This window comes from Penicillium cataractarum (genome assembly GCF_028827025.1).
Source record: "Penicillium cataractarum strain IBT 29864 chromosome Unknown utg000007l, whole genome shotgun sequence".
NCBI classification, from domain to species: domain Eukaryota; kingdom Fungi; phylum Ascomycota; class Eurotiomycetes; order Eurotiales; family Aspergillaceae; genus Penicillium; species Penicillium cataractarum.
The window spans coordinates 3,822,404-3,837,823 of record NW_026622743.1 but is presented as its reverse complement, the minus strand read 5'-3'; the positions used below and the strand labels follow the sequence as shown (position 1 = coordinate 3,837,823).

At 48.6% G+C, this 15,420-nt stretch overlaps 4 protein-coding genes across 4 annotated transcripts; 3 read left to right on the top strand and 1 right to left on the bottom strand.

Annotated features, from left to right (window-relative positions):
- Positions 1-351: 351 nt before the first annotated feature.
- Positions 352-1,009, bottom strand: N7496_008926 (TspO/MBR family protein; the record flags this gene model as incomplete). The annotated part of the gene is made up of 2 exons (XM_056701845.1): positions 352-794; positions 907-1,009. The coding sequence occupies 2 exons, from the start codon at positions 1,007-1,009 to the stop codon at positions 352-354; spliced, it is 546 nt and encodes a 181-aa protein (XP_056553908.1).
- A 1,038-nt stretch (positions 1,010-2,047) lies between these two features.
- N7496_008925 (putative DUF341 family oxidoreductase) lies at positions 2,048-2,838 on the top strand (the record flags this gene model as incomplete). Its single annotated transcript, XM_056701844.1, has 3 exons — positions 2,048-2,095; positions 2,147-2,165; positions 2,231-2,838. The coding sequence occupies 3 exons, from the start codon at positions 2,048-2,050 to the stop codon at positions 2,836-2,838; spliced, it is 675 nt and encodes a 224-aa protein (XP_056553907.1).
- Positions 2,839-3,183: 345 nt separating this feature from the next.
- N7496_008924 (putative polyketide synthase) lies at positions 3,184-11,384 on the top strand (the record flags this gene model as incomplete). Its single annotated transcript, XM_056701843.1, has 8 exons — positions 3,184-3,489; positions 3,546-3,632; positions 3,682-3,739; positions 3,791-4,130; positions 4,179-4,704; positions 4,755-10,127; positions 10,181-10,501; positions 10,557-11,384. The coding sequence occupies 8 exons, from the start codon at positions 3,184-3,186 to the stop codon at positions 11,382-11,384; spliced, it is 7,839 nt and encodes a 2,612-aa protein (XP_056553906.1).
- A 2,405-nt stretch (positions 11,385-13,789) lies between these two features.
- Positions 13,790-15,150, top strand: N7496_008923 (uncharacterized protein; the record flags this gene model as incomplete). The annotated part of the gene is made up of 3 exons (XM_056701842.1): positions 13,790-13,945; positions 14,016-14,337; positions 14,390-15,150. 3 exons carry the CDS (start codon positions 13,790-13,792, stop codon positions 15,148-15,150), a joined length of 1,239 nt encoding a protein of 412 aa, XP_056553905.1.
- Positions 15,151-15,420: the final 270 nt, after the last annotated feature.

The following is a 15,420-nucleotide window of genomic DNA, read 5'->3' as shown; positions in this document are numbered from 1 at the left end:
CTTCCAGACCTCGACATGCCATCAATGGAGAGCAGAAAGTGGGCCCGACAAGTCCAGCTGATCGATAGAAATTCTCCTCCCGCCGCTAGAAGCCCACTTAAGGTACCAAACACCGATAGAAACACACAAAACAATGAAAAAAAGTCTGGAAACAAGGAACCTCAATACCCACCCAACAGCACTCGTGCATATCAAATCACTCTCGCACGGTCCCGGGTCCCATCAAAGCTCCCCTTCGCCCAAGCGCCAATAACAAGTAAAACCCATACTCCATCCTCGTCGCAACACCTTCCCTACCCAACCATGATATCACCTCCCCTTGATATCCATCTCCCCAAAGAGGAACAACCTCTACTCACTCTTCTTCTTCGGCAAACTCCACCCATTCAAATACCCCACTCCAGCATTCAAATACGCCGCATACCCCAACCACCCCAAATACGGCGCCATCAACCAAAAAGCCGTCCGATCCGCATCCCACCAATTCACCAGTAGCAGCGACACGTTCCCAATAAGCAGGGCCATATCGCCCAGCGCAGTCGCTGGTCGACCTAGCCCGAAGAACAGCGGCATCCAGATAAAGTTCAGTCCGAGCTGGGTGGTGTAGAGGGTTTGCGCGGAGCGGTTGGCTTCCTGGACGGCTGGGAGGAGGGATTGGGAGGCGACTGTTGTTGCGTGGTGCGAGGCGTAGCCCATTAGACCGTAGAGGAGGGTCCAAGCTGGGCCGAAGAGCCAGGATGGGGGGCTGAAGGGGGGTTGGCGGAGGTTTGTGTAGGTTTCTTTGGTGTTTGTGCCTGGGAGGTGTTAGTAGGGGCGTTCCTAGGCTTATTGGATGTGTGTAGCCATGGTATAGCAGTTGCTACACATGACCTGTATAGTTCTCATTTGGAGGATGTCAGCACGTACGATTGGTGAGCAGCGCAGACGTCGTGCCCACAGCGATGGGTGTCGCGATCGCCAAAAGCGGCGACGCGAAGATAGCTTGAGGCAAAGCGAAAGACCACGGCATACTGGCGATATGGTAAAGAGTTGTAGAATCGAGACTGGTCCTCTGGTGATCCCGGGGCAAAGACGCGGCAGTGACGATCTTAAGAACGCAGAGGGATGTGGTGATCCTGAGCTCCTGAGCTCGATCGCGATCTGAAGATGATCGGTTGCTCTGACGTCATTGGCGTGCCTCGGCGGGTAGAAGCCACCTTCGCTTAGAGCACGATGCCACTAAAGGGGTTGTCAGGGACAAGCTAGAAGATTCGATGTTGGCATTGTGGGGGGATTATTGGTGATGCCTGCGATCGGAGGGGCTGTGGGTTATTAGATCGCTGTGACGCGTGGTCGTCTTGTCTGACAGTATTATTCTACAGTATATATTCTACGGTTGGAGTTGTCGAATACTCGGTTTATAGCACTACCTCACCAAGATTTGAAAGATTCCACCTTGTCATATTCTCATACTCAAAAGCAGCTGCAACTATCTGTTACAAGTCGATTATGTATGAATTATAGTTATTGGGTGACGATGGCCAACAATATCTCCTCCGACTACCCGGATAAGCTTAATTCAGGCTATCGACCAATCAGATCTTCTAGCACGACTATAACGCACCACATCCTAAGCTAAAGGCTCACTGGGATTTAACATCGAAAAGACTTGGTAGTCTTGTCTTTTGTTCTTATCATAGATAGAAAGATTCCTTAGAATGGTCAAAAATATGGATGCCTGGATAAGCTACCTTGCCAGACATCACCAAAGGACCGAGATCGTGTAACTCAGCAGTCTGCAACGTGCTGGGCCATCACGGGGACTTTTTTCGAGAAATGATGCTCTTGTATGTCAGTCCGATATTCTCGCGACAACATGCAAAATCACCGACATGGAGGCATCTTCCAAGTGCTGGAAAATAGACGCCTATCAGCCAACGACGAGTGGCCTTGAGGGTAATATAAAAGTAGCTGTGCTCATAGCACCAAAGTATCAGCAAAGAGGTCAGCTACACTCCATCTAGATCATAAGTAGCACCGGCGAATTTTCAGTTCATCTCCACGCAAAATGCCACTACGGCTCCTGTGTCTCCACGGCTGGGGGACGAGCGAGAAAGTCAGTCCACCCTTTCCCCAAGTATCCCGCAAATCTAACACTTTCACCCAGATACTACGATCACAGCTAAGTACGAACAACCCCATCATTCCCCAAAAAGGATTCTCTTCTAATTAACCGCACCACCTAATCTAGGCAGCCTAATCGGAGATTTACAACGAGACAACACGGCCACATTCCACTTCCTAGAAGGCGAACTCGACTCCGAGCCCGGTCCAGGCATAGCAGGATTCTACGAAGGCCCGTACTACAGCTACTACCGATTCCCACGGACCTTTTCCGCAACGGATGACGACGAATCCGACATCTTCGCCGCCTACGACCAACTCGACGAAGCAATTGCCCTGCACGGACCCTTCGACGGGGTCCTAGGATTCTCGCACGGCGGCACACTCGCCGCGGGATATCTAATCCACCATGCGAAAATGTCGCCGGGAGTGACTCCGCCATTTCGGTGTGCGATCTTCGTCAATTCTTTGCCTCCGTTTCGGATGCATCCTGGTCAGAGGCCGGTGATTGAGGAGGGGTTGGAAGGGTGGATTCGGATTCCGGTGGTGAGTATTGCCGGGGCGAGGGATTTGTTGTTCGAGTTTTCGTTGGCGCTGCATCGGATTTGTGATCAGCAGTGCTCGAGTTTTGTTGTTCATGGGAAGGGTCATAATGTTCCGACGGATGTGAAGAATGTTGCTATCATGGCGGGTGCTATTCGGAAGCTTTCGGTTAAGATGTTGGGGGGTTGGTGAAAGGGGATAGGTGGAGGTGTTGATTATCGTCGTTGTTGGACAGGAAAAGGTACTGGGAGCTGGGTTGTTGGCCTTCTGGTGTATAGAGCAGACAGAACATTTTTCGTGCTGAATCTTATATTTCTGTATGACTCTTGACGTTGCAAGACGGTGATTTTTACTCTAAGACCGCTTATTGAGAGAATGTCTAGTATCAAATGAACCGAAAAGACAAAAACTAGGTCGTCTTTGGAAAGCCAACATCTTCTGGTCGTAAGGTTTTCCCTTTGATCCTCCTTTGAGCTTGATATTCTCAACCCTATACCACCTACCCACGTCTAGACTTTGTTTGTCAACACAGAAAATATGAAAGAGATTCCCATAATTCTGGAGACCACTGGCTCCGAAGTTTTCGAAGAATGTATCACCCAGTCAGACATCGGAGACAGTGAGCCTTCGAAAGGCCCACCGAATGACCTTGCCATTCTCAAGGAAGATGCATCTATGCCGATAGCAGTGATAGGAATGGGATTTCGTGGGCCTGCAGATGCAACAGACACGAATAGATTATGGCAAATGATGCTTGAAAAACGGGAAGCGTGGTCGGCAATTCCGAAAGAGCGGTGGAATAACAAAGCATTTTATCATCCAGATCATGCTCGGCATGGCACGGTGAGTAGCAAATAGACTGTCCGTGGAATGGGTACTTTATCGCTAACTCGTTTTAGATCAATGTGGAAGGGGGTCACTTCATTGCCGAAGACTTGTCGTTGTTTGATGCACCCTTCTTCAACATGACCAGTGATGAGGCAGCAGTAAGAAGCCATCATAAGATTGAAGATTTCAGAAGATGACCTGTGATAGGCCATGGATCCTCAACAAAGGATGTTATTGGAAGTGTCCTATGAAGGTCTAGAGAACGGTAAGAGCCAAAATGAGCCAGCAAGTATATGGTGATGCTAACATATCCAAGCTGGTATCCCATTAACCCGAGTGACTGGCACTCGAACTTCATGTTTCGTGGGGTCATTCTGCGCAGACTATACAGACCTACTTCACCGAGACCCCGAGTGCGTGCCCATGTATCAGTGCACAAATGCCGGCCAATCTCGTGCGATGATGGCAAACCGAGTTTCATATTTCTTCGACCTGAAAGGTCCCAGTGTCACGGTGGATACGGCTTGCTCTGGTAGTTTGGTGGCCTTGCACCTTGCGTGCCAGAGTCTCCGCACGGAAGATGCATCGATGGCTATCGCTGCAGGTGTGAACTTGATTCTCAGCCACGAGTTCATGTCCACGATGAGCATGATGAGGTAGCACTCACACGTCCCTCAAAAGATCCTCCAGACTAATGAGGGTAGATTTCTCTCTCCGGACGGGCGATGCCATACGTTTGATGAAAAAGCAAACGGATATGCGCGGGGCGAGGCAATAGCTTGCCTCATACTGAAACCGCTGGCTAACGCTCTACGTGATGGAGACACTATTCGGGCGGTTATCCGTGGAGCGGGATCAAATCAAGATGGCCGCACACCGGGGATCACTCTGCCGAGTGGAACTGCCCAGGAAGCGCTGATCCGAGATGTTTACGCTCGAGCCGGTCTTTGCCCCAGTGAAACGGAAGTGGTCGAGGCACATGGAACGGGTACGCAAGCTGGTGATCCAGTTGAGATTGGCGCGATAGCCAGATCCTTCGAGCTTGGGCATGACACTGATCGTGTAACGAGGATTGGATCAATTAAAACAAACGTTGGCCATCTCGAGGGGGCGAGTGGGGTGGCTGGTGTTATCAAGGCCATTATGATGTTAGAGAATCGGGTAATTTTACCGAGTCGGAATTTTGAGACGCCAAATCCGAGAATATCATTTGACGACTGGAATTTGAGGGTTAGTGAACTTGTTTTTCTAGTCTTGTTCTCTAACACTGACATATACAGGTTCCACAAACCCCGGAACCATGGGATACACCTGGACCCCATCGAGTGTCTGTCAACAGCTTTGGCTACGGCGGTAGCAACGCTCATGTCATCCTGGAGGATACTTTGGGATATCTATCAGAGCGTGGGCTGCAGCGATGGTTTCGAAGCCCTTCGCGAATCACGCGAAAACGACCTCGCGTCGACGAACGTGCGGAATGTTCAGACCCTCCGCGTCAAAGAGTCTTCATCATTTCTGCATTTGACGAGTCATCGTGCAAGTCCCAGATTGCAAATATTCGCGACTATCTAGAGTCAAATAAGGATCTTGCTAGTGATGAATTCTTAGATGATCTGGCTTTGACGCTCAACGAGCACCGGACGCGTTTCATGTGGAAGGCCGCGGTGATGGGCTCCTCAGGTAGAGTTCTAAGCCATTCGCTATCAAATAACCTTGAAATTCGGTGCTCGGCTCGGAAACCTACTTTAGGGTTTGTTTTCACTGGACAAGGGGCACAGTGGGTGGGGATGGGCAAGGAGTTGCTTCACACATATCCGGTGTTCTCGAAGTCAATATCCAGGATTGACGAGTATCTAGCAGAGATGGGTGCTCCATTTTACGTGTCTGGTGAGTGGGGTTTAATTATTATCTGCGAAATTTGTTACGTGGCTGACAGCTCGACGGGTCAACTAGAGGAACTTTCAAGAAGCCCAGAGGATTCTCAACTGAACCACCCGCTCCTTAGTCAAGCAATATGCTCAGCCTTACAAATAGCTCTTGTCGACCTGCTTGCATTGTGGAATATATACCCTAACTCAGTGACTGGTCATTCTAGTGGTGAAATTGCTGCTGCATATGCTTGCGGTGCTCTCAGTATGGAAGATGCCATGGCGGTGGCGTATTTCCGAGGCATAGCAGCAAGCCAGCTTCTCATCTCTCCGGATATAAAAGGGGCCATGATTGCAATTGGCATGTCAAATGAGGCAATCCGAGAATATCTGGGGAAACTAACTACTGGAAAAGCTGGGGTGGCTTGCATCAACAGTCCGTCCAGTGTGACTGTTTCCGGAGATGCGTGTGCCATTGATGAGCTAGCAGAAATTTTGAAAGACAAATCCGTGTTCTTCCGTCTTCTAGCAGTCGATGTTGCGTACCATTCGCATCATATGGAAATCGTCGCCAATGAGTATCTCAGTTCTATAGAGCACATATCCCCTCGTCATGACCACACACCCGCATCGCAACTTGGGAAAGTCGCTTTTTTCTCATCCTTCACGGGATCCGAGATACAAAATAGCGATATGGGCCCTCAGTACTGGGTATCAAACCTCTTGGGGCAGGTGAAATTCTCCGAGGCTCTCAAGAATCTCTGTTTTGAGACAGACAGTCAACAAAATGTGACAGGTCTGATTTCTAGGAGAAGAGGAAAGAGGCAAGGCGCTGCACAAAAGCCAAGTGTGGATTGTCTTCTGGAGATTGGCCCACATTCTGCACTTGCTGGCCCTGTCAAGCAGATAATACAAGAAGACACTAAACTTCGAACATCGGAAATCAGTTACCTGAGCATGCTTTCCAGAAAAAACCATGCCGTCTCTTCAGCTCTGACCGCAGTATCCGCCCTGGCAACAATGAGTTACCCAGTGAATTTTGAAGCAATAAACTTTCCAAAAGGCAATGGGCTTGCACTAAAACCACGACTTCTTGTGGACATGCCATCCTACAGGTGGAATCGTACACGATCTTATTGGGCGGAGCCACGAATGAGCAAAACCTACCGAAATCGCGAATATCCTCGCACGGATCTACTCGGCGTACCAGACAACATGGCCTGTCCTTACGAATGGCGATGGAGAAACTACATCCGAACTTCAGAGATACCCTGGCTTCAAGATCACAGGATTCAGTCAGACATTATATTCCCTGCTGCTGGGTATATTGCCATGGCAATAGAAGCAATCGTGCAGTTGATAAAAGATTCCGATCATATAGAAGAATTCATCTTGCAAGACGTTCGGATACGCTCCGCGCTGATTGTGCCCGAAGGATCAGGGGTCGAAATTATGACTTTTCTACGAGACTCTGACAAGGGTTTCACGCATGAATCAGACCGATCGTATAGGTTTCATATATACTCGGCGACCCTTGAAAATCAGTGGACAGAACATTGTGCTGGAATCATCTGTGCTCAAATCGATTCGAGCAATACCGATGATGAAACCTTTGCTGATCTCAATGGATTCGCAATCGCGCCCACGACAAACAACACCAGAAATATTTCCGTCATTGACATCCCTCAGCTATATCAAAAGCTACATGATGTGGGTTTAGAGTATGGACCTTGCTTTTCAAACTTGACATGTGTTCATACAACTCAATATGGGGTTTGTTTTGCTGAACTCACCATTCCCGATACTCGAACTGCCATGCCAATGAACTTTGAGAATCAAGTCATAATTCATCCGTGTACCCTTGACAGCGTATTCCATACTATCTTTGCTGCGTTGCCGGAGAACATGGACCTTGAGACCGGTCCGCTTATTCCAGTTTCATTCGAGACGGTAAAGATTTCTCGTCAAATTCAGAGATCAGCCGGGGAAATCCTCAGTATATGCACCCACGTTCAGCCTGGATTGAAAAATAACGTCGTGGCCTCAATATCTGCAACGGATAGTGTTGACGGTCTGAGCGGCATGAAGCCAAAACTATCCGTTCACGGACTTCGTTGTGCCCGCCTACAAGGGTCTTCAAATCATCTCGAGAATAGGAATGATATCCCAATTGCATACGGAATTGAGTGGCAGGCAGACCCGGCCTTCCTTACCAGAGAGAATGCAGCATTTCTGTTCCAGCAGCAAGATACAGATCCAAGCCAATCGCTTCCCTTGCAAGCATCTTGCGAAGAACACACAGCAAGCCTCATCAAGGACACGGTTGCAAAGTTATCCGAAGAGAGTAAAGAGACACTTGACCGCACGTACAGCCGATACCGGGATGATCTTGTGGCTATTCTTCAGGCGTATGACAAGAACCATCAAATTTATCCACCCAACCGGTTCACTTCACTGCAAGAAGAAAATATGGGTGCTTCGTGCGGTATGAAAGATCTGCTTCGCGTTGTCTCCTCCCATCTCTTTTCGTTGCCGCCAACAAACCTGGAGGCGTTCAAGGAAGCCCAGAGAGAGATATGGAATTCATACAAAGAGCTCATTACCGAGAATCTGGCGTACTTTGCCGCAGCAAAGTATGTTGGCCTGATTGGTAATAAAAATCCAGATATCTCAGTTCTGGAAATCAACGATGGAGGAGACCGGCCATACACCTTGTTCTTGGAGGAACTGGCTCCACGTCCCGGTGGTCAACAAGACAAAGTGCCTCACTGCACAAAATATGCATTTGCGTTCAGAGACGAGGATAACATAGCCCGAGCAAGAGCGGATTTCGGTCATTGGGAGGATATTGTGAAGCTTGAGAAGCTGGATCTCAATTCTGATCTTTCTAAGCAGGAAGTTAGCAAAGATGTCTACGATGTCATCATCGCCCCGAACTTCTTCTACTCGGCACAAAACACCAAGAGGGGACTTCTCAAAATTAAGTCACTTTTGAAGCCATCCGGCTACTTGATAATACCTGATACCTTCCAGCCCAAGAGAAGCCTTTTGGATGCTCTCTTAGTTACTAATCTCTACCATTGGCCACATGAGACGGCAGACTCCATCCAAAGCGGAGAAAAGAAGGGGGAAATTCTTCCTGAGGCCGGATTCAGAGCAGAGGATATTATCGAAGGTGCTTTGACTGTTTGTCGCCCACTGCATGAATCAAACTTATCCGACAATAAGATATTGGTCATTCGTGAAGATGATGATGAGACCTTAGTGAAATTCTCAGAAGCACTGATCCAAAGATTGTCGGACGAGACGACTGTGTCAGACATTATGGAAGCGAACACACACGGCCGTATCTGCGTCATCGTCAGCGACTTTAAGAAAAGCTCATTTCAAAGCCCTGATGCCAATATGTTGCAGAAACTAAAGGAGATTTTCTTACAGAGTGAGGGGGTACTCTGGGTGACGAGAGGCGGGACGATGCACGCTACAAACCCCCAGGATGGGCTTGCAGTTGGCTTCGCAAGAACGGCTCGCTCAGAATCAGGTGTTCAACCGATTATCACACTTGATCTAGATCCGAACTTCCCGATACTAGACAACTCTAGGGTGAACACCATTGTCGAGCTCGTGAAGACCCATTTCTTCCAGGAAGGCCCACCAGAGCAGGACACCGAATATGCAGAGCGTGATGGAGTTGTTTTGGTTCCTCGGGCGGTAGCTCAAGATGACTGGAATCGCAACATAACGATGATGAATAAGGCGGTGACATTATCACCGGAGCCATTTCACCAGCCGGACAACCTCCTCTTACTGCGCAGGAATGAGCTTGGAAAGAACGAAGTTTACTTTACGGCTAGCAAGCAGAGCACGGGGATTCGCGAGGGTCATATCGGTATCAAGGTTTTTGCTTTCGCCTTGAGTGGGTTTGATACAGACAGCGGCAAAGAAGCGAGTGATACCCTTGATGCAGTTGGATTCGGATGTAGCGGGCAAGTATGCGAAGTCGGGCCAAATGTCCACGAATTCTCGGTGGGAGATCGCGTCGCTTGTCTTGGAACTGGAACAGCACAAAATTACTACTACGACCAGGCCCCAGCTTTTCAAAAAATTAAAGATGACACTCCGTATGATCTTGCCGCATCATTGCCTCTCGCATATACCGCGGCATACTGGATTGTTCACGAAGTTGCCAGAATCAAGGGCGGCGATGCGGTCCTTATACACGACGCAGCAAGCTGGTACGGGCAAGCGTTGACTGAGATTTGCATGCTAGGCGAGTGTGAAGTCTTTGCAATTGTCTCCACCGATACTCAGAAGGATTCCATCTCAGACACATTCCAAATCCCATCATGGCAGATCTTCGTGGACGGAAAGGACAACATAGCACGACGTCTTTTGGAGTCCGCTGATGGCAGGCTTCCCGGGACTGTGATGACATTTGCTGAGTCTGACAGCAAGATATTCAAGACTTTATGCAAACTCGCTGCACCATTCGGCCATGTAATTCATCTTCGGACTAGGGTGCTGGACCGTCAGAGGGACTGTACTTTGAAATCGGATTTGAAGAACATTTCGTTCTCCACATTCGATATTTTCGATTTTCAACCAAACAAAAATGCCTCAATCTTGGAAATCTGGTCAAAAGTCATGTCTCTTTTCATCCAAGGAAAATTGCGCGGGCCGTCTTCCTATTCTGTTCATAGAGTGACAGATGTGGCCAAAGCTATCAGTACTATCTCTTCAACGAATTATGCCGTGATCGTCACAGAAGGTGATGAAGTTGTGCAGGTAAACTTCGCTTCAATTATTTTCTACATGGAACTCTCACTAATTATTCGAAGGCCACCACGGCAAACGCCCCGAAAACTCTTTTCCAAAAAGACGCTTCGTACCTTGTGGTGGGTGGACTCGGGGGAATTGGACGTGAGATTGTTTCCTGGATGGTGGAGCACGGCGCCAAATACTTGATTCTTGTCAATCGCAGCGGGTTGGCTACAGACACGGCGCGATCTACCTTACGGCTGCTTCTTGATAAGGGCATTGAAGTCGCCGTGCGTGGTTGCGATATATCAGCCAAACGAGCTTTCAGTGAAATGTACAACGAAATATCGAAAACTATGCCACCTATCAGGGGTGTCATTCAGGGTGCCATGATACTCAAGGTAACCTATCCGAGTAGCCAAGGTATTGTGCATGCTGTTTGCTGACATGAAATAGGATGTTCATATCGAGAGGATGACGGCGGAAGACTACAATGCAGTTCTACGTCCCAAATACGCTGGAACCTGGAACCTACATAATTACTTGCCCAAAGATCTGGACTTCTTCGTGATGCTGTCATCCATAAGTGGCGTGATTGGAAATGCTACCCAATCCGCCTACGCGGCTGGATCCGCATTCATGGACTCCTTTGCCGCATACCGAAATACCCTAGGCCTGCCCGCTGTGTCGCTGGACCTAGGTGCCGTTACAAGTGTCGGGTACCTGGCGGAAAACAAAGAGCTAGCAGAGAAAATGACAAAACAAGGATTCCAGAGCACAGATATCAAAATACTCTTGTCGCTCGTCCAGCTTGCGATTTCAGAGCCACCTACTGGCTCTCATTCGCAGATTGTGACGGGCCTTGGGGATTGGAAACCAGGCAAGTCCCTGGCTAATTTCGACGCGCCTCTCTTCTCTCATTTCCGGAGGAGATTCCTGGTAAATGACCCACACGAAGAGGGGGTTGACAATTCCGAGACACTACGTGAGAATATGAGAGCTGCAAAAACTCGGGAAGAGGCCATACTGGTTGTCTTCGAGGCTCTATCCGGAAAGCTTGCTGCGCAGCTGAACATCCCAATAGACAGGATCGACCCAGAGAGTCCACTCTCGGAATTTGGCACCGATTCAACCGACGCAGCCGAGCTACGAAACTGGATTTCCAAAACCTTGGATTCCACGGTGCCTATTCTTGAAATACTCGCGAATGGCTCGATTCTTCAGTTGGCAGGCCAAATCGCTAGCCGATCGCAGTTACTGAATGTCAATGACGAGATGCCATAGAGAAAAGAGAAATAGAGCGTGTAGAGTGAACCACCTGTGACTTTTGGGCCCTATAGGATTTTTTTAGTGATAAAATTATTCGCTTCACTGATGACGTTGACTGCATGTGCTATGCAACATACTTTCAGAATTGGGTGATCTAGAACTAGAAATAATTATCCAGGAATAAGAGAGAAATAATATAGACTGTGTAGTTTAAAAATACAGTATCGGTATCTCGAATCCAGCCATTTCATAACCAGAATGATTACATCATGGCAGCTCTGATCTCCCAAGCGGAGCAACGTGACCTTAATGGCGTCCTGCGAAGACTGTCGCCAACAAATCCTATAGAACCCCTCAGTTCAAGGGACCGACTCACCTCAGATAGAGTTCAAATATTTGTTCCTTGCTATCTTCCAGACACAGATCGCTGATGTCATGATAAGTATGAGCGCGGGGCTCGGGTGGCATGATTGATGTGGCAAGCTGCGCAACGAAAATCGGCCGGGTCTTTTCTACTTCACCGAGTAACAACGAGGGAATCATGCCATGATTGTCGGATATGTCTGGTGATATTCAAGCATTTTGGCTCTTGAGTCACAGTAGAAATAGAGAGAAATCATGGACTCGCAAATATAATTAGAATCGCATCGTCAACTTCTACGCAGCGACCAAATTACCAAGAATACTTCTCAAAACAACGACCAAGAGCACCTTTTATCATGCAGTGCACCAAACTTATCACAAGAAACATATCGCCGGCTCTCCCTCGCAAGAAACCGCAAAAACTACGACCGGTCTTGATCAGAGCGGACAATCCGAAAGTCGCAACCCACAACCCAACCCCCGACTCGGACCAGCTTGCATATCGACTATGTGAGCTGTCCCTACAAAAGATGCAAAAAGAAGCAATAGCATCAGAGCCTGATCTAAGGCACTTCCTAGCATCATCATCAATGCAAAAGATGGCACAGAAGGACCTTCTCCATCGACTTGATACTCTCCAAGGCGCAGTGCCTCTTTATTCAATGCCACTTCTTCCCGGCGCAGATGAGCCGTTGTTATCAGAAGATGAGATATGGGATATGAGAGAGCTTGAGCTAGCGGCCTCAGAACTTGAGAAAGCGAGCAAAAGGAGCGAGATTGCACGGCTTATATGCTTTCAGCATGCTAGCGAGATGTAAGGGCTTTATTTTTTATGGCGTTTTCCTAGGAGTTAGGGCGGCACGGCGACATTATCGGCTGGTCAGATTTATTTCTCAAAAGTCCTTTTCACTGTTCTTCTATTTACCCGGTAACTAAATCTTACTGTCCACACGGAATTCAAAGAGCAGCCCTGCATGGCTCCAAACTCAATACTAGTGGCCATCTCCAGCAAAATATGAAGACCCACAAGAAGCCATTAGCGGGATGCATCCCGTCATACCTATATATTTTCTATACTTGCCAAGTAAAAAGAATTCAGGTATCCTATTGCTTGTTAGCATTGCCCTAGAAGTTTTCCTGGTAGTCTAGACTCCCATTGAGATATAAGCTAGCCAATTCGGCATCTTGTTCCATTTCCACAATCGGGGTTTACGAGCTACATCCACAACGACACACCACAAGATTACATAGCCACATCAAACATTAGGTAATGTTGTACTTTTCGCATTTGTGCTTCTGATTCATCTCATCGCTCGCATGAATCTGGCGCGGAATATCAACCATACTATGTACTATTTGGCTCGTGGACAATGTTTCTTAATTCACCCCTTCCGCACAATCACCGTGCTTGTGACCATCTTGTCCTTGTGCCATGCAGCCTTCCATCTTCCAGCCCTACTCTCTCTATGTCTGGCAGCTGATATCTCCTGATGTCTAATCGTGCTTGAACTTCTTACTGACTTAGAGGATTCCCAGATCACACAGCTGAACGGCATACGTGAATCTTAACCATCCACTCAATCATTCAGTAACTCTCGAGCGGAGAGGGACTTTTTACCTCTTCTGCGATTCCAAGACCATCTCTCCCAGGTTCGCCCTAACCCCAGATCCCCGAAAACATCATAGATGCAAATCTGTGTCTATGTCCCGTTCGGTACCTCCAAGGTGACCTCCCGTCTGATGGCCTTTGATACACCGATTTTGACTTTTCTATGACAGTTCCTTCCTTATCCGGACCTGGTTGATACTTGGGACTCTGAGTATCAGAACTCTTCAAGTTACCCAGTTCTCACGACTCCCTTCCATTCCGATACCCCAAAGCTCGAGCTGTCTCAAGAAATCCAGCCTCATACATCTCCCATCTCTTGACTCTGAGGTGGCCCTTCCCAGCCTCTTCGGAGCCCTACAAACCTTCCCTCACGGACACACTTCCTCCCATTAAGCCTACGTTACTCTCGACATCCTCAGGCGGTTTCACTCACTTTCTCCAATCAACCATGGAACCAACTTCGAGTTCGGCCTGTGATTCGGATCCCTCCCTCCAGACGTGCGTCCGATGCTGCCTGGAAAAGCCTATCGATGATTTTGTGTCAAGAACGAAGGCAAAGCGACCAACCAAATGGTGTCTTGCCTGTCGATACTACGGCAACGAGGTGAGGAAACATCTACCACATTAATTCTTACGCATGAGAAAATAGTAACCTGACTGAGCAGGGCCACAAGCGCTGGGCAGCAAGCAAGAAATTGCGGCTCGAAACAGAGAAAGACCCCGAGTCGCAGGAGAAAGTTAGCAGCGGGCAATCCGTGAGCGAACAAGAAGGCACAGAAACTCCAGTGGTCAGCAAGATGCCACATCGGGTCCGTCCAAGCTCTCGCAGGGCTCCCTATATGGTACCTGCCTACGCAACAAAGACCCTGCCGTACAAGACTCCCGAGGCCGGGTATTTTTCGATGATCCCCGAGCAGACTCAAGTCCCGATGCCAGGCCGGGCAGCAGCATGCCAGACATATCCAATCCCTGGATATGTTCCGTACATGCCCCCTGGTAAGTGATGGCACGCTTCCTTAACCTTAATCATTACTGACGTGGGATCTAGGTCCTGGCACCTACGGTCTCCAAGGAGCACCCGGATGTTTGCAGATTGTCACCCCTCCGCTCAACCCATCCGCCATGTACTCTATAAGGTGGAACTATGGCTATGGAGCATCACTGTCCATGATGCAAAGCCCACAATGGGGCGCATCTAATGATTTCAGTCCTCTGCCCGCCGCTCAAGAAAGCGATGGGGGAGATACTAGCGGTTCCGAAAGTGAAGGCTCCGGGTGTACCACGTCCAATAGTGGAAGCTCCGAACAGGGAACCCCCCAGCATGACAGCTTGAGTCAGGGAGTCCTTGGAAACGGATTTTCTGCTAACACCACGTCCCAAGATGAAACTTCGGTTCATGTGACAATTGGGGAGGAAGATTCTGATAACGGAGACACCGTGAGCGCGGTCTTCGCAAAGCTATCATCAGTGTCATCATCTTCAGGTGTTACAGGCAACCCACTCCGAGTCCAGTCCTATGATTGGGAGGGAGAAAAGGAGAAGATCGGTGAAGGATGTCAAGAAGAGAAGTTCCGGGTCTCTTCTGAGGACCCTGAATCTTCACCAGCCCCCTACTTCATTTGCTTATCCTGTTGTACCCCGAGGCCAAGCCGCCTGGGTGATGACGGCATCTGTGTTTACTGCTTTGAAGATCCGACGCAGTATTGCATCCAAGGAGGTCATGAGGATCACAAAACCTCGTTCATCGACACTGATGGGCGATTTCATGAGGTTTGCAATCGGTGTCGTGCTAATTCAGATCTACGATAATTCGTGGCTTCACTCATATCCCAAGAGGGTGCTTGGCTGCGGATTGTCCAATTCGGAAGACACGACCAGAGTACATGAAAACGGCCCGGTCAGTCACAAAGAAGCGAAGTTGTCTTGCTGGCTTACCTTTATGTGTGCAGTGTCACCCTTATTCTTACCACGTGCTATCTTATCTGGCCGTTCGCTTTATCTTTTATTGAGGTTACATCGTCAAATTAGCATGGTTTTCCGTGGCCCATGCATAGCTATGTATCTTTCAATACGAGCAAC